General features: G+C 46.3%; 1 protein-coding gene across 2 annotated transcripts in view; it reads right to left on the bottom strand.

Annotated features, from left to right (window-relative positions):
- Positions 1 to 92: 92 nt before the first annotated feature.
- The window catches only part of atp2c1 (ATPase secretory pathway Ca2+ transporting 1), a 35187-nt gene continuing 7296 nt past the window's right edge, over positions 93 to 27983 (bottom strand). For both annotated transcript variants that reach the window (XM_080857806.1, XM_080857807.1), the window contains 26 exons: positions 24390 to 24494; positions 21951 to 22067; positions 17120 to 17209; positions 16943 to 16978; positions 16250 to 16311; positions 14809 to 14917; positions 14383 to 14538; positions 14048 to 14116; positions 13822 to 13897; positions 13585 to 13651; positions 12855 to 12979; positions 11488 to 11585; positions 9914 to 10009; positions 9522 to 9611; positions 7084 to 7188; positions 6291 to 6447; positions 5598 to 5768; positions 5318 to 5415; positions 5075 to 5125; positions 4609 to 4775; positions 4426 to 4494; positions 3884 to 4000; positions 3504 to 3651; positions 1092 to 1187; positions 514 to 655; positions 93 to 284 (listed from right to left, as the gene is read on the bottom strand). In XM_080857806.1, coding sequence (XP_080713932.1) covers positions 148 to 284; positions 514 to 655; positions 1092 to 1187; positions 3504 to 3651; positions 3884 to 4000; positions 4426 to 4494; positions 4609 to 4775; positions 5075 to 5125; positions 5318 to 5415; positions 5598 to 5768; positions 6291 to 6447; positions 7084 to 7188; positions 9522 to 9611; positions 9914 to 10009; positions 11488 to 11585; positions 12855 to 12979; positions 13585 to 13651; positions 13822 to 13897; positions 14048 to 14116; positions 14383 to 14538; positions 14809 to 14917; positions 16250 to 16311; positions 16943 to 16978; positions 17120 to 17209; positions 21951 to 22067; positions 24390 to 24494 — 2754 coding nt within the window. In that variant the 3' untranslated portion in view covers positions 93 to 147. The remainder of the gene's footprint in view (positions 285 to 513; positions 656 to 1091; positions 1188 to 3503; positions 3652 to 3883; positions 4001 to 4425; positions 4495 to 4608; positions 4776 to 5074; positions 5126 to 5317; positions 5416 to 5597; positions 5769 to 6290; positions 6448 to 7083; positions 7189 to 9521; positions 9612 to 9913; positions 10010 to 11487; positions 11586 to 12854; positions 12980 to 13584; positions 13652 to 13821; positions 13898 to 14047; positions 14117 to 14382; positions 14539 to 14808; positions 14918 to 16249; positions 16312 to 16942; positions 16979 to 17119; positions 17210 to 21950; positions 22068 to 24389; positions 24495 to 27983) is intronic.

The following is a 27983-nucleotide window of genomic DNA, read 5'->3' as shown; positions in this document are numbered from 1 at the left end:
CACACACACACACACACACACACACACACACACACACACACACACACGCGCGCACAAAGACACACACACACACACACACCGCATCTAAACGGCCGACTGTCCAAAGCTAATGTCCACCACGGTCCTCTGCGTGCGACACAACGTGCGTCATACTTCGTGGAAAGAGTCAGTGGTGTCGGCCCCCTCCCGACCCCTCCTCTTCTCTCCTCTGAAGCGCTCCAGCTTCTTGATCAGCTCAGAAGCAACACACACCGAGGAGGTGAGGCCCAATAGAAAGAGGAGGTCTGAAGACACAGACAGACAGACAGGCAGACACGTATTAGCAAGGCATTAACCAATTTATGACATATCATGAGATCTGATTTCAGAAGCATCAGTTACCAGTTGTAAAACAGCAATTTGACCAATGTAAAATAGGATGTATAGAGTAGAAACTCTCAAAAGGAACCAGGTGCCAGACCAAAAGAGCAGAGTTTCTGCACTGTGTGTAAGGAGGAGGCTGGGGCCTCTTACCCAGGATGCTGAGGCTCTCCGTCTGGAAGACCTTCTGGAGTGGGGGGGAGTAAATAACCAGAAGTTGGCCCATGATGGAGCCCAGCACAGCGTAGCAGAACATACGGTTACTGCAGAGGCCCATCTCGTGTACCATACGTGTCTAGGAGGGCAGGGAACAGAGGTCAAAGGACATAGAACAGGTCAGGTGGTAATAGTTAAAGTTGTAATCCCAAGTAGAGATTTAAATACAGACAGTATGATGTTTCCTGTATCTGTTTATGGAAGAGGTACAGATTGCAGATCTATTTTCAAACCTCGTATGTAAGGTTCCAGGAATCTGGATAGGGTTGACATGCATGCATGTAAACTTGTGTTTGTCAAATGCAGGTGTGCACGGAAATACTGGGTGTGTTTGCACATTTACACAGCACAGTATAGTACCACACAGTAAATATGTATGTCTGTGGACTGTATGCGAGGCGAAAAAATGTGTGAGTGTGTGTGTGTGTACACATGGACATAACTATGGTGATCACATTGGGTTTGTCGAAGGCCTATAAGACTATACAAGTATTTGTTTGTGTGTCTTTATGTACCTGTGAACGTGAGCTGAGAGCATTGAACATGTCAAAGAACACAAAGCAGGTGAAGGTCATGGTGGTGTCCCTGGGCGTGATCACATTGTCCTGCAGCTGTTAAAAAAAAAAGTAAAATGTTTGTTAAACAAATAAACTAACCTGTCATCCTCCATAGCTACAAAGAAACAACAGATTCCTTCCTCGGTTCAATGAAACGCGATGATATGCATTCTAGGTGTGTTACTCAATAGCCCCTTATACATGCGTCAATGTAAAGCGGTTACATTGCGCCTACCACGATAGAAACTCGCGAGCGTGTTACAATTGCCTCATGTATAAGGGGTCTAGATGTAAACCGTTAGTTTTTCCGCCGATCGTCTGAGCCTTTCGAGAGAGGTGGTTTACCACGTTAATTCGTCTTACAAAAGGGCGTGTCAAATCAGGCCGATGTGTCATGGGGGAGGCCGTGCGTGACTGGGGGGAGACGGTGACAGGAGGCTAGAAAGTTCACTCCATCATCTCTTTGAAATTCCTTATTCCATGAGTGGTAGGCTACAATGACTGGCTGTTTTAAAATATAACTAATAGCCTAACGAAACAAAATAACCCAGGAAGTTTCATCTTCGACGTTAAGGCTTCTTCCAATACTGACAGCTGACTCATAGCTTGCAGGTTTGCGGGAGACGCGACATTTGAGGGATGTCACTTAATTTAAACCTTTTTTGCTTCCGTTAGTGTGTGTGTGTGTGTGTGTGTGTGTGTGTGTGATAGAGACAGAGAGGACTCAGTAAAACATCAGAAAACACCGTGTCTCGTAAGCCTTAAACTATCAATCACCCCCACAATGAAATATGCCATTACAGTCGCGACAAACTTCTTGGCATTGTGGTGCGCCCAAAACGCAAGCTATAAACGTAGCCATCCTAATGTAACCAAAATATACCTCTGCTGATATGCCTAACCTTCGTTCTATTTAGAATTTGTCTTAGCACTATGCAGGAATAAAATAGCATCTACAGTGTCAGGATTCAGGCGCTCTCGCCTGGCTTCTATAACGCGCCCTGCTGCACTGAAGGAGCGCTCACTCGCAGCACCTGTTGCTGGAACGCATATAATTCGTTTTGCAAGGTGCTGTAGTCGTGGGAACGACTGGCCTGGTTTCTCCCAAAAGGAAAGTAGATTTTCCTCTGCTGATCCCGCGTCTGTATGGAAGTTTGTAGAGAGATTGCCGGGGAGTAAAATGCTCCCTTTCCGTTACGTCTGCTGCTGGCTAGTAATACAGACAGCCGGAAAGGTTAATAAACGGAATGAAATAGCTACACATTACACACGCTATGTTTGAATAAAAGCCACGTTACTCACATACTGGTTAACACTGTTTATTACAGCACATAAATGTTTGTCGTTACATCCAAACTGCGTCACCGTTGTCCCTCCCTGTGCTCCAGCCGCACCATTTTGCTTGCAATGTGAATCATTTAATTGAAATATGCTTATTGGCATTTGTTGCACCTTAATCATTTTCTACAAACATGATATGCTATGTATGGTGTAGTAGACTGAGACTCTATTCACTACTGCACAAAAACTAGACACGTTTGAAAAACTAGACGTTTGCAATGAAGTAGGTTAACTTTCGCCAATATCTCCGTAAGGGAGATGGGTTATGTGCTCAAATTTCCTGGGATCAAAGAAGACGTTAGTATTCATGTGCAAACTAAAAATCACGTCTCAGGATTGCTGCGCATGCAAGTTATTTCGGGTGTCTCAACTGTAACTAATACCACTGTCATATAATTATGAGTCCAGTAAAAGACGGAGCAAACACAGTTTTCTACCGTTGTTGAAACACATCCACGCGTAGACTCGTTTTCTTTCCATCCGAGAGTGGTTATTCAAAGAAAATATTAAGCACTATATGCTGATAGAAAGAAGGGAACTTTAAGCCACTACACTGCCTGTGCCCGATGCGGATCCACGTTGATGTTGTTAGTAAACAAACCAGGTGGGAGCACATCTCCGTGGTCTTTGCGCATGCCCGAGGCAATGTAACCGCTTTACATTTTGCACATGTATACAGGTAACGACAAGAGCCGTTTCCCTTGAAAATCTTCACACCTACACGCGAATACGATACGATAAACTGATCTGATCTCAGTGGCACATGTATAAGGCCCTATTGTTAACTCTGTGTCATCTTAAATCACAGAGGCTTTTCAGAGTGCCTAAGAACTGCTGCCTGTTGGCATATCGAAACTGATTCGTGTTTTGAGCAGCAGTGCCCGAGGTTAGAGCAGCAAACCTTAGATGAATCAATAACTGTGTCAGTACGAAGAGCCTTGGACCTGAAGCGCTGGAGGGGGAGACATGAGGTCTGTGTGTGTCTGTGTGTGTCTGTGTGTGTGGGGTAGTTCATGAGTGGCCCTTCACCTCTCTCCAGAAGACAAACAGGGTTCCGCACACTATGATGAAGGAGGACACCAGGACCTTGACGAGGAGACTGCGGGTGATGATGCTGTCACGCACGTTCCGCGGAGGCTTCCTGATGACATCAGGGTCCACTGGCTCCACCCCCAAGCTGAGAGAAAGGAAAACTGTGCTTGATGGGAGCTTATGTACATACATCTAGATTATGTGTAAGTCAGTATAGACATATTCCCTAATACACATGTTGTCTGGACTAAACAACAAGAAAAAAGTCGAGGCGTTCACATTTGAAGGGTTCCTTGCTTGTGAACTAGAGAGATCTACATGATGACCTCGAGAGGAATGAAAAGAGTGTGTGGATGGTGCTCTGGGGTCTCTGTTACCTCTGTGCAGGGGGTCCATCCATGATGATATTGATCCAGAGGATCTGCATGGCATTGAGTGGGTTGGGGAAGTTCATAAGGGTGGCCAGCGAGATGAGGGTGAGGGCAGCAATACTCCTAAAGTGGTGAATAGGAGACAGCAGTCATGAATGAATGAATGTTCTCAATGCAGGATTTCACCACTAGGGAGCACTGTGTTCTGTGTACTTTTTATCCTGTGCAGTATGTGTGCACTGGCGAGTTTCCCAGCTACTCAGATACAAACAATAGCTTTCAGAACATAAAGCCACTTTTGTGGGGTTGGCCATTATTTCATCACATTCAGTAGGCCCTAAAGGACAAACACAATTTCTTTACACTAAACACCTTCATTTTTTTTTATTTTCCCCTAATTTAACCTCTAAGAAAAGGCCACAGACCGAATTTTAAATATGCCAATCAAACCACACAGGTGTGCTGCCTCTGGATTGCATCAGCACGTCCTTATGCGTCCTGGTCACACAACAGCACCACAAGAAACCCCCAAAGTCAAAAGCACTCACGTGCTGAGCTGGAACCGCACAAAGTTCTTGATGTTATTATAAATCCCCTTGCCCTCTTCAATGGCAGACCTGAAGGTGGGAGTGGAAAATAAATAAGTCAGGGGTTTCCTGGAGACAGTGGAGCAGTTCCAAGACTGGGCAAAAAAGAAAATATCTAGAAACTCTGCATTCCAATGCTCTCACAAGATGGTCTGGAAGTCGTCGTCCACAAGGATCATGTCTGCCGCCTCCCTGCACACGTCTGTGCCCGTCTGGCCCATGGCAATACCAATATCAGCTGCCTTCAGTGCCACGGCGTCATTGACCCCATCACCAGTCATGGCTACCACAGCTCCAATGTTCTGTAGTGACTGTGGGGACCATTCAGAATTCAGAATTATTTAAGTATATTTTCACATACAGGAAATTGACTTGGTGTTAATACATCAGCCATAAGCAGGCAAAAAGAGACAAAGGAATATTGCTGGGAAAAGTATGGAAAGCACCCTGGATAAGACAATTGTTTGAGAAGGCTAAAATGGTTAACGTTACCCAACACAGGCAAGGGAAAGACACTATTTACACATACTAAAGCTTGATCAGGAGCCAAGGAGTTACATCACTGCAACTAAGCTATGCTGTGTGTATGACTGCTGTTTCGGCCCCTTACCTTGACTATCTTCAGCTTGTGTCTAGGACTTGCTCTGAAGAACACCACTATCTGCAAGACAAAACATGGCAGTCAACCTCCCGACCACTTTCTACCAACACCTTCAGGGTTGTTTTACAACATCTTTTCATCTCAGTTGAGCTTTCAGGTTCATGTTGCACACAGTGGCCAGAATTGTGGCGCACTTCCAACAGATCTAGGCCATTAAGCATTCAAGGGGAGGGACAGAAAAAGGCGCTGTACCCTAGGCACTAACTGAGACAGCTGCTGAAGGTCCATCCTGTCCACCTCCTCTCCTGATAGGGACTGGGAGCCCTTTGTGTACAGACCCAACCGACCCGCTGCATACAACCACACAAGGAGAGCCATGACAGAGGATGGAGGTTAGAACGGGAAGAACACATGACCTTAGCATTGACATATTGAATAACATGGGACTGTGGCAAAGGCACAGAGAGCTGAACAGAAAGACAAAACACAGAGAAAGAGAAAGAGATTGTAAGGACAGGTTTAAAGGCTTTACCAATAGACACAGCAGTCTCCTGGGCGTCTCCAGTAATCATCTTGACAGCAACGCCTGAGTTGAGGAGGGTGCCCACTGCCTCCTTCACCCCTGCCCTAGGGGGGTCAATCATGCCCACCAGGCCCAGGAAAGTCAGGCTGCCCATTTCAGAGCCTGACGCAAATGCCAACACTGTAGACAGAGAGGGACGAGACACTCAGTGACACCCACGACACTCAGAATTAATCAACACTAAAAAGGGGGCATTGCGAAGACTGACTAAGATACATAACCCCTGCTTCACATTATGAGTCTCGGTGGAAGACTGGACAATGGAGGACAATAACACAGATCCAGGGGGCGAAGAATACAGAATACTGGAGAGGATTTGATCTCAAAGAACTCTTAAATTCTACCTTCTAAGGCCAGTGATCGGCAAAGCAGAGGTTATTTGGCTGTATGTTTTATAGTTCTGGAGATACTGGCACAAAAACAACTTGACATTCATCTCACCTCGAGATGCGACTATGCCTACACCATCCACAAGTTGATAGTTTTTTAGGCTTAAACACCAAAATATTTCATCATATTATTTGGCATTTCTGAACAGGGAAATATGTTAAAAGTGTGCCCTTTTTAGAGAAACAAGCTCTATTTTTTCATTGCACCGTATTCCAATTCTGGATTTTATTAGGGCGGCTAAATGTCACATACCCCTCAGGCCAGCTGTGCCCATGTAGCTCTTCTGCTGGTGAAACAGCTCCCTCTGCTGGTTGGTGAAAGGAAGTGTTACTCCTTTACTCTGGTATCCACTGCAGTGGAGGATCACCTGCTCGTAGGCCCCCTTCATATAATAGGTCCCGGCCTTGTCCTGGATAGCAGGTCACATACATACATCTCTGTTAATCCAGGGTTTAAAAGGAATTCTCAATATTGTAACCAGAGATATAAACACATCAACTTTAAAGGTGCAGGGTGTAGGTTTTAGTGACATTTAGCGGTGGGCTTGCAGATTGCAACCAACTGAATACCCCTCCCCTTCCAAGTGTGTAGAAACACCTACACTGGCCATCAGGTGCCAACAAAATACAAAAGGCCCTCTCTAGTGCCAGTGGATTGGTTTGTCAGTTCTGGGCTACTGTAAAAACATGGCTGGGCGACACAGCGGCCCTAATCCCTTTGTAGATATGAAAGGTTAATTCTAAGCTAACGGAAAAACCACGATTCATTGTTTGAGGTGATTAAACATTAATACACTGCACCTTTAAATAACAGATATAGAACAAATCGACCACCCGTCAACACCATAAAGCCCCAGCCGTGGTCCGCGCGCACACACAGCCAAATCACCATTAAGTGTTTCTGTTAGCAGTGCTCATGAGAGCCAACTGCTCAGTGAGCACAGCGGTGTATGGGGGCAGCAGTGGAGGTGGTGCTGGGTAAACATGCCCCTCTGCACCACAGGGAGAGAGCCACGCACTGCAGCGCTGCCCAGAGCCCAGCTCACCTGCTGAGTGCGGTGGACACAGCGGACGGCCATCCACTTCTGCTCAGAGGTGAAGGGTTGCTCCTCCAGCCGGACATACTCCTCTTGAACACACTCCAGACCCATCTGTAAAACCCAACACACACACACACACACACACACACACACACACACACACACACACACACACACACACACACACACACACACACACACACACACACACACACACACACACACACACACACACACACACACACACACACACATTAATGTATAGATCCCCATCAGTAGAAAAGTATCTGGACTATACACTTGGATAGTGGGAATTACTATAGCTACAGTGCTACAGCTTGCCATGTTTTCATGGGAGAGGATGTTCCTTAATGCAAAGGCTGTATCAACCAAGTGAAACTTATGTATGTGTGGATGACCATGCACATGTATTAAATGAATATAAAAGAGGTAATAAATGAAGGACGTCAGGGCAGTTTACTTAGCATTACTTAGCCCACCACAGACCTCTGTCTCTCCAGAATCCTGTGCCTACACAACAAACCACAGAAACTACCATTCACACAGCTGCTGGGTGCCGGTCGGTGGAATGAGCCCTTTGTCTCCTTTGACTGATGAAATACACTAGTCCATAGACTTATGGAAAGAGCTATAGATCTGTAGGTGTATAACTATGATAACCTTTTATCTTTTCATTTGGACATGAACTCAATTCAAAACATAAATTCCCAAACTTAAAAATGTGAGGTGATGTTGAATTAACAGTAAAGCTACCGAACTTCCATCTGAATTCAGTATTATTGACACAATGGTATTTGTTGCACTATTTGACTATTCTAAATGAGGAACTCCAGTCACATGAACTTTATTGCACTGATAAATGAACATGCCTGCTGTGACACTAACAGTACTACAGCAGCAGCAGCAGCAGGAGCTGTGTGCCCTGTGCTCGCCTCCCAAAGTGATCATGACAGGACCGTTTATCCACAGTGAGTGTGTGTGTGTGTGTATGTGGCTTTGAACATCTGTGGATTTCTGTAGGTATGTATGTGTGTGTTTGTGTGTGTGTGTGTGTGTGTGTGTGTGTGTGTGTGTGTGTGTGTGTGTGTGTGTTTAAGTGCCAGGGGTTGGAAACATGAGAATGTATGCATGTTTGTTGTTGAGCTTAATGTATGACTATATCAACTCTTAGTAACGTGTAATGTGAACATCAACATGGCTTCCCTAGTATATATGCCTATTCTTTTCCTAAGTATATATGCCTATTCTTTTCTTGCAACACTCCCTGTGACTGTGTAAGCTAATGTGCGAGTGTGTGTGTGTGTGTATGTTAATACTCCTGGTCTATAAAGTGACAGCCATCGCTGGGCTCAACCCAGGTCACATCCCTGAGGGCACAGCAGTCACGCCACACTGCTCTGTCACACTGCTCTGAGAGGGAGGGGTTCACCCGGAGGCGGAGGCTTGTTTTCACAGGAGTCAGTGAGTCAATAAAACTCCAGCTGCCACTTACTTCAGTTTTCAGCACTGCATTTAAAAGCTCACCTGGCGTATTAATTCAGGAGTAACAATTCACTCGAACAGCCCCCAAAAATTCATGGCAGCAGATGCATGCATGCTTTTTCCATGCCAGTCATGGCCGTTTTCATTCCTCAATTCTACAGATTACTTGCACAGGCCTTTTTGAACATTATCTGTAATTAATTTGAAATGTCTCTCTACCATCTCTCTTGATACTTGTGAATTAACAGCCATTTCACCCTAATTCTACCTCTATTCGTTCTGGCGTTATGTACATGTAGGAGTATAGCGGTGTAATATAGATTGTTCTGGCGTTATGTACATGTAGAAGTATAGCGGTGTAATATAGATCAGCGTTATGTACATGTAGAAGTATAGCGGTGTAATATAGATTGTTCTGGCGTTATGTACATGTAGAAGTATAGCGGTGTAATATAGATCAGCGTTATGTACATGTAGAAGTATAGCGGTGTAATATAGATCAGCGTTATGTACATGTAGAAGTATAGCGGTGTAATATAGATCAGCGTTATGTACATGTAGGAGTATAGCGGTGTAATATAGATTGTTCTGGCGTTATGTACATGTAGAAGTATAGCGGTGTAATATAGATTGTTCTGGCGTTATGTACATGTAGGAGTATAGCGGTGTAATATAGATTGTTCTGGCGTTATGTACATGTAGAAGTATAGCGGTGTAATATAGATCAGCGTTATGTACATGTAGAAGTATAGCGGTGTAATATAGATCAGCGTTATGTACATGTAGGATTATAATGGTGTAATATAGATCAGCATTATGTACATGTAGAAGTATAGCAGTGTAATATAGATCAGCGTTATGTACATGTAGAAGTATAGCGGTGTAATATAGATTGGTGTGTCACAGCTAATAGGTAGACTGGGAGCGGATGGGTGACGTACCTTCATGGCCAGGGCGATGAGGGCTCCCTCTGTGGGTTTCCCCATCAGGGTGCCGTTCCTGATGACCGCATCGTTACACACACAGCCAGCCTGGGACATGGCAGGGGAAATCAGAAAAGAGCAGACCAAGGAGAAAATTACTCCCCAAATACACTGTACAGTCATCCATTGTAGACAGTCCCCCTCCCCTGAAGCACTGAAGAGGTGTGTGTGTGTGTGTGTGTGTGTGTGTGTGTGTGTGTGTGTGTGTGTGTGTGTGTGTGTGTGAAAGAGCGAGAGAGAGAGAGAGTGTGTGTGTGGGTTTTTTATAAATGGTATAAAAGTACAAAAAGAGGAGTGTAGTCTCCCGGTCCCAAATTGTGAAGGGGTCCGTCTCCAGCTGCTCCACTCACCTCAACGACCTTGCGGATGGAGACGTTGGAGAAGCCGTGCACCACCTCCCCGTTCAGCAGAACTTCTCCAGCGTTGTTGTAGCCCACCCCCGTCACCTGAGACACAGTGATGGACACCGGGTGAGAGACACGCTCCCCGCTGTTCACTTAGAGGCTTTTATCACGGTCATCGCAGAGTACAGGAGTGCACAGATTCAATCAGTAATTGTTCTCTTTGGGAAATGAACTTGTGACTGTGGCCCTGCTAGTGCTTTCCAGTTGAGTTGGAAAGCAGACGGAAATGGCATACACATGCATGCACACACACACACACACACACACACACATACACACACACACAGTCAAATAACACACACACACACACACACACACACACACACACACACACACACACACACACACACACACACACACACACACATATACATTCACTCACACACAAACACACACAGTCAAATAAACACACACACACACACACACACACACACAAACAGTCAAATAAACACACACACACACACATACACATACATGCACGCACAAACAAAAGGTTATGGCGTGAACTGCCAAACCAGATTTGCCTGTCCTCCCAGACTGCTCTATTTAACCATGCCTGTGGTCATGCATCGTAAATTAGCAGTGGCTCAGCGAGAGGATGCCCAGCATCCGTCCACCAGCAGCCAGCCGCCTCACTCTGCACCGCCCCAGCCGCCTCACTCTGCACCGCCCCAGCCGCCTCACTCTGCACCGCCCCAGCCGCCTCACTCTGCACCGCCCCAGCCGCCTCACTCTGCACCGCCCCAGCCGCCTCACTCTGCACCGCCCCAGCCGCCTCACTCTGCACCGCCCCAGCCGCCTCACTCTGCACCGCCCCAGCCGCCTCACTCTGCACCGCCCCAGCCGCCTCACTCTGCACCGCCCCAGCCGCCTCACTCTGCACCGCCCCAGCCGCCTCACTCTGCACCGCCCCAGCCGCCTCACTCTGCACCGCCCCAGCCGCCTCACTCTGCACCGTCCCAGCCGCCTCACTCTGCACCATCCCAGCCGACTCACTCTGCACCGCCCCAGCCGCCTCACTCTGCACCGCCCCAGCAAACTCACTCTGCACCACCCCAGCAGACTCATTAGTCCGTCCTAAACCCACTGAACCGGACCGTGGGAATGGAGACAAGCCCATCACATGATTGAGGGCCCCTACGTTCCCTTCCCGCGACAGACCACACACACCCTTAACAGGGTACCACATGCAGAAGTAAGGGAACAGAGAGAGAGAGAGGGGGAGAGAGAGGGAAACAAAAGTGAGAGCTAGAAAGAGAGAAAGAATGAGAGAGAGAGAGAGAGAGAGAGAAAGAGAGAGAGAGAAGGCAGAGGAAAAGAAGAGTGTGAGCACAGGGCAGGAATTTTGGGGGGGGGTTAAGAAAAACAAATTCTTCAAGGACATTTTCCGACTCTTTGTGTTCAGGGCCAGTGAGATTAAGGAGTGGAATTTTAACCCTGGGCTAAGCAGCTGTTCAGGGGTCAGGGGTCAGGGGTCAAGCTGCTTGACCTTAGCATGCGAGTCGACTACGTGGTCTTACTTCTGCATGGAGGCCATCCGCAGTGAAAAGGTGCGTCACAGTCATCTCATTCTTCGTCAGGGTGCCTGTCTTGTCCGAACAGATGACGTTGCAGCAGCCTATTACACAAAGTCACAGAGAAAAGATGGAGGTTAATAACAGGAAGATCGTAACAATAGGTTATTCATTTGAGGTTTGTGTCAGCAAGGGTTGTTTTGAAAAAAGCAGACTCCCATGTTCTGAGACATGACTATGAGAAGAATGCAATTCACCACTGAGACTCTGATGTGCCCAAACAACCAATTCAGCAGAATAACACACACCTATGGGGCACACACGCACACACCTGTGGGACACACACTGTGGGAACGGAACAGATGGGGAGGGCATAAATATTAATGCCCTCACAGTCTCTCTCTCTCGCCCTTTCCCACACACACACACACACACACACACACACACACACACACACACACACACACACACACACACACACACACACACACACACACGGCTGTTTATGAGGACTTTTGCCCTGTAATTTGACCACTTCTCATTACTCACTTTGACTGAAATCGAAACAGTTATTTAACTCATCACTATTCAAGCCTCGGCTGGGGAAAGTCTCTCTCTTTTGCAGACCAGAGGCTCATGTGAGTGATCTTTGGACATTTTCTATCACCTCCTCCCTCCCTCCCTCCCTCCCTCCCTCCCTTCATCCCTTCCTCCCTTCCTCCCTCCCTCCCTCCCTCCCTACCTTCCTCTGCCTGATGTGTGGTTTCACATGACATGCATCTTCCTAATGTGATTGATCAGGCCGAGGGCTGCCAGACTCATGGTCACATGAGCCACTACACTGGCAGCTAATGAAGGGTGAAATGTTCCAATCACTGCCATTTCACTTGACCAACTCCCCCACAAACACACACATATATACTAACACACATACACGCACGCGCACACACACATATACACACACGCACGCACGCACAAACACACACACCACCTCAGTGCAGCAAGCTCTTCTTAGCTGATGAAGAGTTAGGCTGTAGCAGAAGAGCCATTTCTCAGTGCAGTGTGATTACATTCAGTCAGCTGTGAGATGAAGGCTTCCTCTGAGGACGCTCAGGACAGCCACCTGCCCTCCCTCTGCCCCTGAACCCCACACAAATCACAGGGGCGTGCAGGACACTGGCATGGATCACAGTGAACAGAGTGGCTGGTGGGCGGTGGAGTCCCTCTATTCCTCTCCAGTAAATGAAGCGATTGCTCCACTGGCTTACAAGAACCAAGTCCATGCCCAGATATTTCATTTGGACAATTATGTCCACTTAAAGAGGACATGGCAGACACCAGTATAATTCAGAGACAAAGAATGAAGGTCGTACTCAGTGTTTCCACGATGGGCAGCTTCTTAACGATGGCCCGCTTCTTGACCATCCTCATCACCCCCAGGGCCAGAGTCACCGTCACCACAATGGGCAGGCCCTCAGGGATCGCTGCCACCGCCAGGCTGGAACAGAGAGGGAGAGAGAGAGAGGGAGAGAGAGAGAGGGAGAGAGGGAAGTAAAAGCGCTACTTAATAGGTGGGCTAAGAACACCAAATAACTGGAACCAACACCTACAGTACATCACAACCACATAAACAATTATCTGTGACACACACACACACACACACACACACACACACACACACACACACACACACACACACACACACACACACACACACACACACACACACACACACACACACACACACACACACACACACAGGAGTTCCAATAAAACCCTAAACTGAGCACACTGTCACCTGACCCTTTCCCTATAGTATTCCGTGACAACTCCAACACCTCACACACCCACGCCCAGTCAACTCCCAACATCTCACACGCACACACTCACACGCACACACACACACGCACACACACACTCACGCCCACAGCCAACCCATCCGGCTGCTAACCCCTGCCAAGTCACAATAAGTACCACGGCTGCTCAAACAGCCCCTGTGTGCACTTGGGCATGGCTGCACTTGGATCAACATTAGGATCCTTGGCCGGACATTAAGCCTGCTGGCGCTTTGCCCACCCATGTTCCTGCCACATCTGTGCTCACCTGACGCCGATGGTGAACATGTCCATGATGTGCTTGCCCTGCAGCCACCCGACCAGCATGATGACTCCTGCCAACCGGAAACGAGCAGGAGAGAAAAAGCTTGTTAGCTCAACACACAAGGGCGCAGCAACGTGCCCAAGCCGCTCAATATGGGCAAAATCACACAGCCACACACACACACGATCAAGGCAGTGTAATTCATGTGGCAAAGACAAACTAAATGTCAAATGTGCCCACCTATGATCCCAAAGGAGTAGAGGGAGAGCTGTTTCCCCAGCAGGTCCATGCTCTTCTGCAGAGGGGTTTTGGGGGCCTGTGGTACAAAGGAAAGATTGAGGGGGAAAGGGGAATGTGTCATATTGTTTATTTCATGTTAGCAAAACATAATACCATAATCAAAAAGGATTCCATTTCATTTTTGTCAATCCTTGTTGTTCTTTCTCTAAACCGGCAGAATCTTCACCTCCTCAGCCTGCATCATCTTGAACACCTCACCAAACTCTGAATTTTCTCCAGTACCGATGACAATCCCCTGTAAAACACAAGAATTAAGCCTGCAGGATATGTTTAAAATGATGCATCATGTAAAGACATGTAAAGACTGGAAGACTTGTCATTATTTCATATCGCATCGTATCAATCTATTATATAAATGTGCTACTGCAGATCGTACACTTTTAGTCTTTTCGTTGCACATTTGTGTGTGTCATGCTGGTATGAGCTTTCTCCAGATCTCGCTCAGTGCTAACATATTTAGCATTGTTTCCAAGGTAACGTGGTACAGATGCTCTATGGTACCTTGGCCTTTCCACATCGCACCAGTGTGCCCATGAAGGCGATGTTGCTCCGGGATGTAATGTCGCCATTGCTGCCAGAAGGCTGTGGGGCGGAGGTTTTGGAGCAGGGGGTGGTCTCTCCGGTCAGACTGGACTCATCCACGGACAGGTCAGAGGCCTGAGGGGGGGGGTCGAGTGAGTGAGAAGAGAAGATGGGATCGCTTCTGGTGCTCATGCAAACACACCACTGCTATTTTTGGAGCTTGTGATTAGATACAATTGAAGCATGTGACACTAGGCTTGAGGCGCATAAGCAAAACAAAGGCAGAAGCCAATAGCCTGAGTGTTTGTGTGTTTACATCGGACAGAGAGGTGGTATGAGTGTACAGTTCAGACATTATAGAAATTGTGTGCGTGTCTCTGCCTGTGAGTGTGTGTGTGTGTGTACCTCAAAGAGGCGTAGGTCAGCTGGCACCCTTTCCCCAGTGGAGAGGCAGACGGTGTCTCCAGGAACCAGCTCCCGCGCTAGCGAGTGTTCCATGTGCCCTTCCCGTATACTGGTGTGAGAGAAGGGAAGACATAGAGAGAGAGTGAGAGAGGGTGAAAGAGAAGGAAGGGAGAGAGAAAAGGGGGGAGAGACAGTAATAGAGAAAGAGAGAGAAAAGAGTGGATAGAAATTGAGAAAAAAACACTGCAAAGTGATGTGATGGTGAGGGGACTAAGTGAGAAAGTGGGTAAGTGAGGGCAAGGTAAGACAGACACATGCAGGGAGACTGTTCCAATGTGAGAGAAAAATGTGTGTGAGTGTGTGAGAGAGAGACAGCAGAGCTTGTGAAAGCAGGCCAAAAGAAGCGTGTGAATTGGCAGACTTTGAGGCTGTCTGCTGAAATCTGGGTTATGCTGAGGTGAGGTCTGTGAACCCGAGGGTGAACGTGCCCTGGCATGAGACGACTCTGGAACGTTCCACAGCACACAGCAGCTACAGCACACAGCCCTTCCCCACCGCCAGCCATCACACCCAATCATTCAGCACTAACAATCCCCTTCTCAGATCTGTAGTCGAGGCACATCGCTGGTCTCTGGGATGGCAGGATGGTGAGAGTATTCAGGTGGTGGGGCTCGGGATTGAGGACAGGGGTGGGTGACAGGGGGCAGAGGGTGACGGTGCTTGGCTGGGAGAGGGGTGGATGGCTGGTCAGGCTGTAGGGGAGGGTTTGGGCCATGGGCATTGGGTTTATTTGAAGTGCAAATGTGAGGCTACGGGCCATGTTTGAAATGGAAATTACTCTCTTCTCTCTCTCTCTATCACATTGTTATTTGAAGAAGTGTGTCTTTTATGGGGAGCTGAAGGGAGGGAGGGAGAGGGCACGGACACTTCCATGGTTCCTGCTCAACATGTTTCATCTGCCATTTACAAGGTGGTTAACCTATTCATATGATTAAAGTGGTCAGGTGAGTGAGACCGTGTGTGTGTATACAAGAGAGAGAGAGAGTGAGAGTGTGTGTGTGCCTGTGTGTGTGTGTGTGTGTGTGTGTGTGTGAAAAAGAGAGTGAGATTGTGTGTGTATGTGTGTGTGTGTGTGTGTGTGTGTGTGTGTGTGTGTGTGTAAAAGAGAGAGAGAGAGAGTGAGAGTGTGCGTTCCTGTGTGAGTGTGTCAGGAGTTTGCTGCCTGGGTCAGATTATATATTCTGCATGGTTGTGTGTGTGTGTTGTTTGTGTTTGCATAATATGCTAAATGTTTTTTGTTTGGATTTGAGTATGGGTGCACTGTACATAGTGAAGGTCAAAGAAACAAGAGAGAAAGACAAGCCATGAGGAAAGAGAGATAACAAAAAAGTTAGTGAGGAAAATAAAGAAAGTGGGGAAAGAATGTGTGTAATCTATTTACCAGTGACATTCTGGTGGCACGAGTTTACCCAACTCCTCCAGTGATTTCTCAGAGCGGTACTCCTAAAAAAACAAACAAAAAACAAATAGACAATGAGATGGAGAGAGATTTCCTGCATCAAAAATGTCAACAAATAACAAAATGACATTCAGGGGCAACATTTAGAAACGCCAACAATAAAGAGAGAAGCAGAAAGATAGAGAGAATCAGAGGCAAAGCCCTGGGGTTAGGCCTCAAGACTGCCACTAAACAAATGATACAGACACATAGATAATAATGCCCTGAACTTACTCCTTTACACACACACACAGATGATAAAGCCCCCATGAACTAACTCCTTTACACATACACACACAGCACACAGACACATATACAGACACACATACACACACCAGGCTTTCACTCTAAAGCCTTTTTCCAATTTCCTCTTTATTTTCTCCTTCATCTCACTGAAGGCTTTTATGACCACTGTACTTCTGTCCCTGTCTCACACACACACACACACACACACACACACACACACACACACACACACACACACACACACACACACACACACACACACACACACACACACACACACACAACTAGCAGCAATCATCTCTTTTAACCACAGATATATGCTAATGAAATGGTCATCCCGACCTCTACACTGAGACCCCAACACAATCAGACAAGCAAAGAACATCTTACCTGTACAAAGGCAACAGTCACGACAATAATGATGGCCTGTGGAAGAGGGTAAAGATACAATTATACAAATACCTCGACACAATGAATGAATGGATAATTTTACTTCTTGAGCCTTCTTTTGTTTCTTTGTTTCACTGATTAAAATAACTGAGCCAACAAATGGGTGAATGGTCATACCACTGTGATGCTGAAGGCATCGTCGAACTGCCGCATCAACACACTGATAACAGCAGAGGCCAGTAGCAGCATGATAAGGGGGTCCTTAAACTGCAGGCAGTAAAGAGGATATGAGAGAGAGAGACAAACCAACAAGACAGAGAATGAAATGAAAGAAGAACAGTAAGGGAGATTACACAAGGGTCTCACTTCAGTGAAAAACAACCACCTGATAGGCAAGACAATACACATTCACAGTAAACCTACTTTGGGAAATGACACACAAATGCAAACACGACGGACACAGACTCATTCCGAGATTCAGCATCTTGGACAGACAACAGAGCAACAAAAACTCAAGGTCATCGTGTGCTTAAGTAGCATTGATTATAAGGGTGATAAGAGCGATTCTTTACTCAATAAAGAGGAAGAAATGCAGTCATTACTCTTATCATCCCCGCTACTAGCGCACACAATGGCCTACATTGGGCTGCAGAACGCTTTGGTTAAAAGTGTCTGCCATTGTGACTGGATGAAAAAATAATCACAGCATCCGTGTGTCAACAACAACCCACTTTGGCAAACAGACTGCAAGAAACAACAAAATAAATGTTTGCAGTATTATGACAGCTTTGGACACAAGGTATTGTCATGATCTCTCTTGCAAGAAATACGTTTCTTTGTCCAGCCATTTGGTGTGTGGAGACGACCACAACGCTTGTGCACACTCATGGAGCAGCAGCCCGTCAGGTATGCTATGTATGCGAGAGAAAAAGAACAGGGCACTATGCCACAGCACGATCAATACAACACCACGCGACCCAAATCTGACATGGTCTGTGGTGGCTGCGCCTGTGGCCCAGCGTTTGCACTGTTCGCACTGCACGCGAAGAATGAGAATATTCTAGAAACAATTTAGAAAAAAAAAACGAACAAACAAAAAACAATCCCACCACATGACAGACGTTTTGAGAACAGAGTGCACTTTAGGGACGGACACCCTTAGCTGTGCGGGTACAGAGTGCACTTTAGGGACTGACACCCTGAGTTGTGCGGGTACAGAGCGGAAAGCCCCTCTTGGCTGCTGCAGGCCTGCTAGGACTAGGGGATAGATAAGGGCGTGAGCGCCGCTGTCTCAGCGTGCTGCTCCACTGATTCATGCCTCGTCACCGTGTGCCTCTATCAACACAACCAGAAAAGGACAAAGGCTCTGAAGCAACTGCAGCAGCTTCTGCCTACTAATGCCTCTGCCATCCCCAGAGAGAGAGAGAGAGAGAGAGAGAGAGAGAGAGAGAGAGAGAGAGAGAGAGAGAGAGGGGGACAGAGAGAGGGATAGAGAGAGGGTCAGAGAGAGTGAAAATGAGTGAGAAAGGGATAGAGAGAGAGGGTCAGAGAGAGTGAGAGTGAGAGTCAGGGAGAGGGGCTGTTCAGAGAGAATAGGATTTAGACAATGAAAGTAAAACACTCCCTCTGTTACTTTCCCCCATGTGCTTCCCAATGTGTGTATGTGTGTGTGTGTGTGTGTGTGCTATGTGTGTGTGTGTGTGTGTGTGTGTGTGTGTGTGTGTGTGTGTGTGTGTGCTATGTGTGTGGCGGGATCCGACAATCACAGACTGCCATGTCTCTGGTAACTAGCAATTAGAGGATCTGTGCGGCTGAGATGTGATTATTTCCTTTGATTGAGTAATTGAGCGGGGCTCTGCGCGGAGAGAATGATAAGTGCAACGTAATTAGTGTGCTGGATACAGGGAGATCAAAAATAAGACCTGATACAGGCTTTGGGGGAAGTCACTTCCCTCTCTCACACCAAGCTACCGGTCCTGGAGTCCCATTAGCTTTTCTGCTAGCTTCAGGAAACTCCCTTCGGTGTTCTTAAAGTCCTGCCTACATTACACCTACAATCCTGCCTAAACGACTTAACTCCTATTTAAAACTACACTTGAAAAACTTAAAAATGTAGTATCTGTGCAGATTGGAGTTTTTTGTGTGTTCCTACGGAGATTTTGTACTATTCAGGCATACAGGATCATGGCCAACTTTGACTTGTCTTAGCTGGTGAAGTGTGGAGGAGTAATGGGGTAAAGCTCCAGGAATAGCAACAGAGAGAGAGAGAGAGAGAGAGAGAGAGGAAAACAAGAGCAACACAGGAATGGAGAGACAGGGCAAAAAGAAAAAAAGAGAGACTCAAGCTTGACTGAGCCTCATAGCTTCCTCAAAGCATTGGCTGCATCTGAAGTGACAGATTAAAGACCATCTCCTTGTTGCTGTTCACAGGGAGCTGTAGAGAAACAGCAACACCTCCTGACAGCTATCTCACCCCCCCCCCCACAACTCCTCCACCCCACGGCTCACATTCAGCACCAGCGCCGAAGCTCTGACCCCGACTCCTAAACGCTCCGTGTCTGGCTGCTATGCAACATTACCCAACCTGACACGAACCAGCCCCTCCAAATGGGAGAGATGCAACAAGGAGGAGGGTAATTGAAAGCTGGCTGCCACTCAGGGTCTGACCAGATAGGCTAAGCACAACCTGTAACCGTGAGGGAGCAGAGAGGAGAAAAACAAAAGTACAGTTTTTACTCCAACATCTTGTAGGCACATTCAGTAGAACAGTGGTTCTCAACCTTTTTTCAGTATTGTACCCCCTGTGAAATATTTTTTCAGCCAAGTACCCCCTAACCAGCGCAAAGCATTTTTGATTGAAAAAAATGTTATACACAGCGCTATGCCATCATTGTCTGATTTATTAAACTGTCAGCACTGAAGATTGAACATTGAATATTGTTGTATTGAACTGAGTGCGTTTGCAATTACATTTTAGTAAGAAACTTGTGCTTGTGCTTCGCTGAAAATCTTTGTCAGTCTTGGTGGCAAGGAGGCAACTGCTGTGATCAAGCTCTTCTCCAGGCACAGTCTGTTTCTCTGCTTTGTTTTGATCACAGTCATTGCAGAGGAGGAGGCCTCACATAAATATGTGGAGGCAAAGGGTAGTAGCTGCTCCAAAGCTTTCTCTCCCAGGTCAGGGTGCTCCTGCTTCACACACATCCAAAACTGTGTGAGTGAGGATGTGGCAAACTTCATCTGGAGTCCACGGTCAGATGACACTTCCATGAGTGTTTCCTGATTAGTGACAGAGCTTCCACATGCTTCGGACAAGAGAAATGGGTTTTTCACCCAATCCAGCTGTGTAGATTTCTCCTCCATGTCAGGAAAGTAGGAAATTGAAAATTAAAAAATGTAATCAAATTGGTCTAATGTCCCACGATGACCAACTGGACTGGAGCTCTGTCCACATCCTCACTAGAGAGAAAATCATCCATCTGCACCAAAGCAGGTAAAATCCCCCTGTGCAGAGGCTCTTCTCCACAGCTCTGCTTTCTTCAGGAAGCCTCCCACCTTGTCATACAGGTTTAAAATGCTGATGTCCTTTCCCTGCAGACATATTCAGTTTGTTCAGTTTGCTGAATATATATGCCAGATAGCACATATTTGCAAGCCAGTCTGTGTGGCATTGGGGGATCTGTGCTCAATCAGAAAGGTCTGTACTTCAGATCGTAATTCCAACAGCCGTTTGAGTATTCTCCCTCGAGAGAGCCAACGCACTTCTGTGTGCAGCAGCAGTTATGTGTGTTCAGCTCCCATGTTTTTTGCGAAAAAAATCGCGCTTATTATACAGTTACTTGCCAAAACGATAGAAGACATTCCTCCAGAATACCTCTTTTGAATGAGTTTGTTGCCATTTCGTGATTTCCGCTAAGAAAAAAAATAGTTCTGCACGCAAATGCTGAGCAATCCACCTTCTGACTTCAAGTTTCAATCATAGACATGTATAGATGTATACATGTCTATGGTTTCAATGACCTTCCGTTACGTTAACTACGTTACTTGCGGAATGATATGCAAGGTGAATTAGAAGCAAAAAACCCGTTGCCAATGACAGCGGTGATAAACTTTCCGCAGCAGTTAATATCTAGGAATTACAAACCTGCGAACGCAGACATTTAACCCACATATGGCCCATACAAATCAACGTACATTTTGGAACATTCTGAAGAGCCGTATAATAAGTATTTTTAAATGATTTTTGAATGGAGGCTTATTTTAAATATATCTTTTTAAAAATCTCAAGTACCCCCTGGACTACCTTCACGTACCCCCAGGGGTACGCGGACCCCCGGTTGAGAACCACTGCAGTAGAAGACCAAGGGAGTCTCAAAATAGATTGTTTTGGGGGTTCAGCAATCAGGGCTCCACAGGTGGCTACAGCAGACTGAACAGGAAATAAGCTGCTGGAGTCAGAGAGAGGCAGGGAAATATCCACAGGCTGGTGGAGTCCTGGAAAGGTGGAGGGGAGGGCAGATGGGGAGAAGGAAAGAGTGAAAGCATGGACAGGTAACGAAGAGGAAGTTGAGGACAAGTGAGGGAGTGGTGAGGAGAGGAGGAACAAAGAGGAGAAGCTAAAAGAGGAGTGCAAAAGAGAGGATAATGATCAACAGAAAAGGAGGAGTGGAAAACAGAAAAGTGGGTGAAAAGCTGAGCTGAGGTGAAAAGCCCCCATTTGGTCTGCTATAATTAGCCCACAGGACCATGAAACTCTGGGTGTCAAATAAGCGGATTGGCTGAGATTTCACCCTTTGGACCCCCGCTTGACAGTTTGAACATGTTTTCTCACGTCTTTCCCTTTAACGTGGCCTGAGGCCGTCCCGTCTGTGCCCATGATGGGCCTCATAAAACACCCACAAATACCTCAGCGGAAACGATGGCGGTTGGTGGAAAAACAGCATCCAGACGCTCGAGGAAAAACAGCATCCAGACGCTGCATGCCCCACTGCCCCTCGTAACGCCCTCCTACCTGTGAGATGTACTTCCTCCACAGCGGCTCTTCCTCGTTGATGTCAAACTCGTTCCAGCCATGGTAGGCACGACGACGGACCACCTCTTCATGAGTCAGGCCAAACTGCAGATCAGCCTAGGGGAAAGGGGATGGAGGGGGAAAGAGGGAGAGGGCGAGAGAGGGAGGGAGAGAGAGAGATGAACAGACAGACGAGACAGATGTATAGTGAGCAGCTGATCATGAGACCCCAAACAGCATGCCAAAAAGAGCCGGGGGCTAGGCGGACACACAGCAGTGGCAATCAGTTTGCAAATGGGTTGTGTCTGACTTACTGAGGTGGAACAATGGCTTTTTGAAACCTTGGGTTTTTTCCCACCCAAACTAACTAACAAAAGGCTGTAGGGCATTTTGTTTGTGAGACAGAGAGATGCAGAGAGAAGGAATGGTTGACGCCAACATTGACAGCCTTTGTTAGAATCTGCTCTGTACTGCCAACTGCAGAGCAACTGTGACTCCATATCAGCCAGCTTGGGGGCAGAGGACCGAACTCGTCTGATCTGGAGGGCCACACCTACAGGGTGGACTGGCTGTGGGGGAGGAGCACACAGCATGGGCTGTGAGGCCAGAGGGCGTGTCTGACCATGTGCTATGGATCTGCTGCCAGGGCATCATTTGAGACAAAGGTCACAGCAAGAGAGTTAGATTGGAATAAAAACCAATGCAGAGCGGGGGGAACTGTTTGACAGCCCAGGGGTGTGTTTCCCAAAAAGTGCCTATGAACAACTACTGTAGTGTAGTGATAGAGAGACTCTATCGTTTAGAACACTCTCTCTCCACAGTCACCAAAGTGGTTGCTCAACGACGCTTTTGGGAAACGCACCCCTAAGCAACGAGTTACCATCTGTAGGTGGGTGTGGCTAAAAAAAACTCAAGCAGTGCAAAGAAATACGGGTTTATTAAGGCTCCAAAAAAAATATAGAGAAATAGAATATATAATATATATAGAATATATGTATATAGTTCAACGAAAAATTATGACAAGGTAAAAGAAATCCCAATATAATTTTTTTTATATATGATAATAAAATATCAGAGAATAATCCAGCAAAAAAGCAAACAGACAGACAACCACCACAGAAATGGAGAACATGACAACAAATGTCCAACAAGTCGTAACTTGCTACATACAAGTTTCTGCTACATACAAATATTCTGCAAGACTGCCCTTATGCACCAGCCCTTTGTCCCATCATCATAAGGTCATGTGTATGTTACAGACTGGCAATAGGAATAGAGCCTGAAGCAGAATTCAGCAGCTGTGAGTGATAAGGTTGAGCCTGTCTGTGTTATTTATCCGCTGTAATGCCGGTCTCCAGTGAGGATGGAGGTGTGATGGCGGGAGCTGTGCTAATGGTGAATCTCTCTCTCTGCAGCAGATGGCCTTGTGACGGGCATGCTGGAGGCCAGAGCCCAGTCAGACTAATGTGTGACAAGGCGCGGTGTGCTGCTGAGGACTGACTGGAGGAATGAGTTGTGCTCCACCGTTCTCTCTCTCTCTTCCTCTTCCTCATCCTTTTGAGTGTCTGTCATTGCCGTCATCAGACTCTTCTCATTAGACAGCCTGCCATCCAGGGCTGTGAAGCACCCTGGGCCCTGGTTCATGCAGACTATACGTGAGGAGACATCTGCGCAAGGCCACTCGTGGAGGTTATAATAATAAGATATCATTTTTCACATGCTGTTCCAAGGCAAGGCCAAAACAAGCCGTCTTAGCGGAACCAGATATGTCAAAAGAATCCTCTAAAATATGGTCCCGCAACAGAAAACATAATTTCTTAACTTTAGCTGGCAATTCATTTTAGGGGCTATGAATTAATGCTGAACAGAAAAATGCCTCTGGGCCTCTTCTGGGCTCTGTAATCAGCCACTTTAAATATCGGTATAAACCAATAAGACAACGTTGACTGAGGCAGGCATCCACATGCTTGATTGGTATTGCACTGCTGCCTCTGACTGTGCACCTCGTCAGATGAGACAAACGTGTCAAAAGAGGACACGAGAGACTGTGAATTTGTGATGAGGGATGGGTTTTGCACTGATAGACAATCTTAGTGGCTCCAGCATCTGCTGCAAACGCTGTGCGGTTAAGCAGATCCAGATGACTCAAACAGAATCTTGGGGAACTTCTACTTTTAGTTTGTGAGGCTAGACATTCCTGCCCGTGCCTTCCTGCCCGTGCATTCCTGCTCCCTCCTCACATGTACTCTCAGAAGGGTTGAGAGTTTGGGAACTGCTTTGGCAACTACATTCATCCAGGAGAGTGGGTGAAAATCAAGTATTTGCCTTACCAGAGACAATCACCACCAATTTTTCCTAGATGACAACTTTTCCCAATGAATTAACCTATGATAGTAACACTATATGATGGGACAATCTATCACACTAATGAGACCTTACCTGCAGGGTACACACAACTTCGTTCACCGGTAATTCGCTGGCTTTTTTTGAGGTCAGTACTGGCACCATGGTCTCATCTTCACAATCTGGGGGCCTCTCAACAAGCTGTTCAGACCAACAAGAGAAAGAAAGAAAAACGATTTATTGAGAGGTAGGCTTAAATGGGGCAAAGATTGATATGATGGACTGTATTAGGCAGCATACAGTGGACAACAGTTTAAGAGATAATCCATTTCAACAATCAAAAGATAATCCCTGCTGTGCGCGGATTGGGTGGAATGATATTACAATGACTGAACGGGATTAGGTACGGCCTGAAAATGAAAGAACAAAGAAGTAAGATCTCCTGCAATGGGTTGTTCACTTTTCGCAAAAAAAAACGCTGCCCTTATGATGTCCTCCCAGTCATCAATAACCCCCTGGCAACAAAGGACCAAAACTGACAACCAGACAGCCATCCCAGCCTCCTTAAACCTTTTATCCTTCATCTTTATGAAATCAGCGCTGGTAGTTTAGCGAGAAAAGAGCCCCAGAAATGATTTGAGAGTCGAGATAAACGCGAGAGGGAAATCAGAGTAACGCAATGAGGGGCGCCAAAGTGGCACATTGATTGGGCTGCATTAGAGTGCTGGCTAATGGCACCACATCTTGGAGAGAGATGCTCCATGAAAATGATGATGATGATGGTGGTTGAGAGCGTTTCTGGTGGAAATGGGTGTTGGTCTATGTCGGTCGGAGGCAAAGGAATATGACTTTGGGGTGAAGGCTATTACGGGGGGATGGGGTGGTCGCTCCTGCTCCGAGAGCAGCCGATGGAGTGATTCTATGGGGATGACACATTGAGCCTTAGGACTTCATGATATAATCAGGTGGGAGCTGAACTGAGTGTGGACACACACACACACACACACACAATAAATGCATAAAGTATAGCTGCACTCCCTTTCAATGCAATACGCACAAGTCATCCCCCTTGAACAAACAAATACAGGATGTTTTTATAGTGCACTTGTTTTAATTTTTCATCCATTACACACACACCAACTCTCAAACACACACTGTTAATACCCACGCACAGCCTCAAGCTCCATGCTCTGTGTTGTGTGTCAGAGGATTTCAGTAGTATTTTCAGACTTTGCTCATTTTAAATTGTGCATGCTAGCATCTACGCTTTTGTTGCCAACAGGTGTTGGGTCCCATTGTGTTTTGAGGATGTTTTATGTAGAACAGCATGCAAATGTTAATGAAAATCAGCCAGCTAATAAAAACCCAAGAGACAGAGGTTTGTGTGAATGGATAGATGTTAATGTTACATCATTAACCTGTAAAGCACTCTAATGAGTAGAAAACGCTATATCAATGCAGACCATTTACCATCCATCTAACCTTAAACACACAGTGTGCAGAAACCCTTCCAGTTAAAAGCCTTCCAGTTGAGCCTGACTAACTGACTGACCTGGTGCTGCTTCCTGTAAACTGGATGACCAATAAACATGGGCCATAAAACAAGCCACAGAACTACAGAGGGACGCAGACTTGCCATTATCTGGGGTAACATGACGGACAAGATGATTACAGGAAGCTCCATCTTACTAGCGCTCTGAGTAAAACTGGTCAAGATCTGGATACGTTTCCTGGGCTATCAAACAGCGCTGAATGATTGACCTGCATAAGTCCCATTGTACTGAAAGTACTGTAAGAGATGCCTAAAAGATCTCTTCAACTCAGGACATTGATTTTTCTCTTTGAGCAGCCGATGCACAAATCAAATTGATGCACTGAAATCTAGGTGGAATAAAACCATAAGCCACTCCATTGGAAACCCGATAAAATCAATAGGCGAGATAACCACAACTGAGCACGCTCTGAATAAAATCAACACACACCACTGAAACACACACTCCTCTGAACCAGCAGGGACAGCTGTGAGGTACTTCATAGCTTAGCAGAGATGGACCTGACAAGCGCTACTTATGAGTACGTCACACAGCTCGAGTTTCTATAATTGACTGCATCACCTCCCATCCTCTTTGTACACTTCATCTGCCCCTTTACCCCCCATTTACCTGTTTTCCTGCTGCCTTCTCTACTTTCTCTCCTACATTCAGACTTCCTTCTCTTTTTCTGAAGACCACTGCTAAGAGACGACGAGCGTGTTGCATAAGAGGCGAGGTTAGCCTTCACCGGAGAGGATTCTCTCTAATGAAGAATGGCAGGTGCTTAGGCTTGGATCAGATGAAACCGTCTTTACTCACAAGGCATCAAACTGATGAATGAGGCAGAAGAGCTCACGCATGGTGGTGGTTTTCTCAGGTTTTCTTAAAGGGACTACACCAGGAGACGAACACAATATCTTAGGTTCTCAAAGTGGACACATCAGAGGTTCAGCTCAGCAAGGACTAGCTCATGGTGCAATTCAAACCACAAATTTAAGCATGGACACACATGTAAGAGGGAACAAACACACAATTCCATATAGCCTACATAATCACTATGACCCACTAAAACACATTTGTTTTTCCACTTATGTTGAAGAGCAGCATTGCCTGCTCCCTCAGTGAAGTGGAAATTACAGTCACTGATGCATTTTAGGCGAAATTAGGTTAGATTTGAAGGATCATTTAAACATAATTTAGACCAATTAAAAAAACACAAAGGGTATTCTTTCCCCATTCTTCTTCGAACTATTATAAAATTACTGTATCTATACTGTATTTATCAGAAACAAGTTTCTCTAAACAGCCAGTGATAAGATACACAGGCAGAGTTCACAAGAGGGTTTAGCCTACCCACAATGACCTTCAGTAAACATTAACGCTTGCTGACATATGTCCTGCCTGAGGGCAATCAGCAAACAGCCCTATCAGCCTACAGATAAGATAGAAAAATATCACAGAGCCAAAATGGCTATTGTGTTAAACTCTCCTCTCCACATGCTAGCTACAGTGCACCACAGACCACACCATACTTTAGCAGTGCAAATCCTTTAATGGTGGACACAGAGCGCTGGTTAACTCCCTGACCGCGGTGACCCCGAGTCATGTGGTCCTGGGGCCTGATGGGTGTGGGTCTGACCTGAATGTGTGGCTCTTGTGTGGTGGGAATGAACCCGTGGAAGGTCCAAGGTCACTGGTGCACGCAGCCGCAGCCAACTCTACCCTTCGGATAATGCACAGTCCGTTACACGCACTGACAGGCTGATCTTAGCCTACCAAGGGAAGGTTCAAGTTCAGGGCTGGTCTCAAAGTCATAGGTCTCAACTATAAGTTATGTCCTCAATCAAGTAAGTATAGTTACTGTATAATGTGCATCACTGTGGCAAAAAGGTTTTAGTAGTGACCCAAATCATGTCTGGATGCAATAATTAGGCTAATATATTTTGTTTGCTTATCAAGATTTAAACTGCTTGTCAAGAAGCACCACTGTATTTAACTGTATTTAAAAAGTGCATCCATTGTGTTTCCTTTTATTTGATTCTGCCTATCTGCCCGGCAAAATACTTCAATTCTGATCTGTTCTAAATAAACATTGGGATGGTGATGAGCTTTACACTCAGGCAGGAGTGAAGTATGTCAACATGTTCTCCATAACACG

The sequence above is a fragment of the Sprattus sprattus genome, assembly GCF_963457725.1.
Source record: "Sprattus sprattus genome assembly, chromosome: 19".
In the NCBI taxonomy this organism is placed as follows: Eukaryota; Metazoa; Chordata; class Actinopteri; order Clupeiformes; family Clupeidae; genus Sprattus; species Sprattus sprattus.
This window is presented reverse-complemented; position numbering and strand designations above follow the sequence as displayed.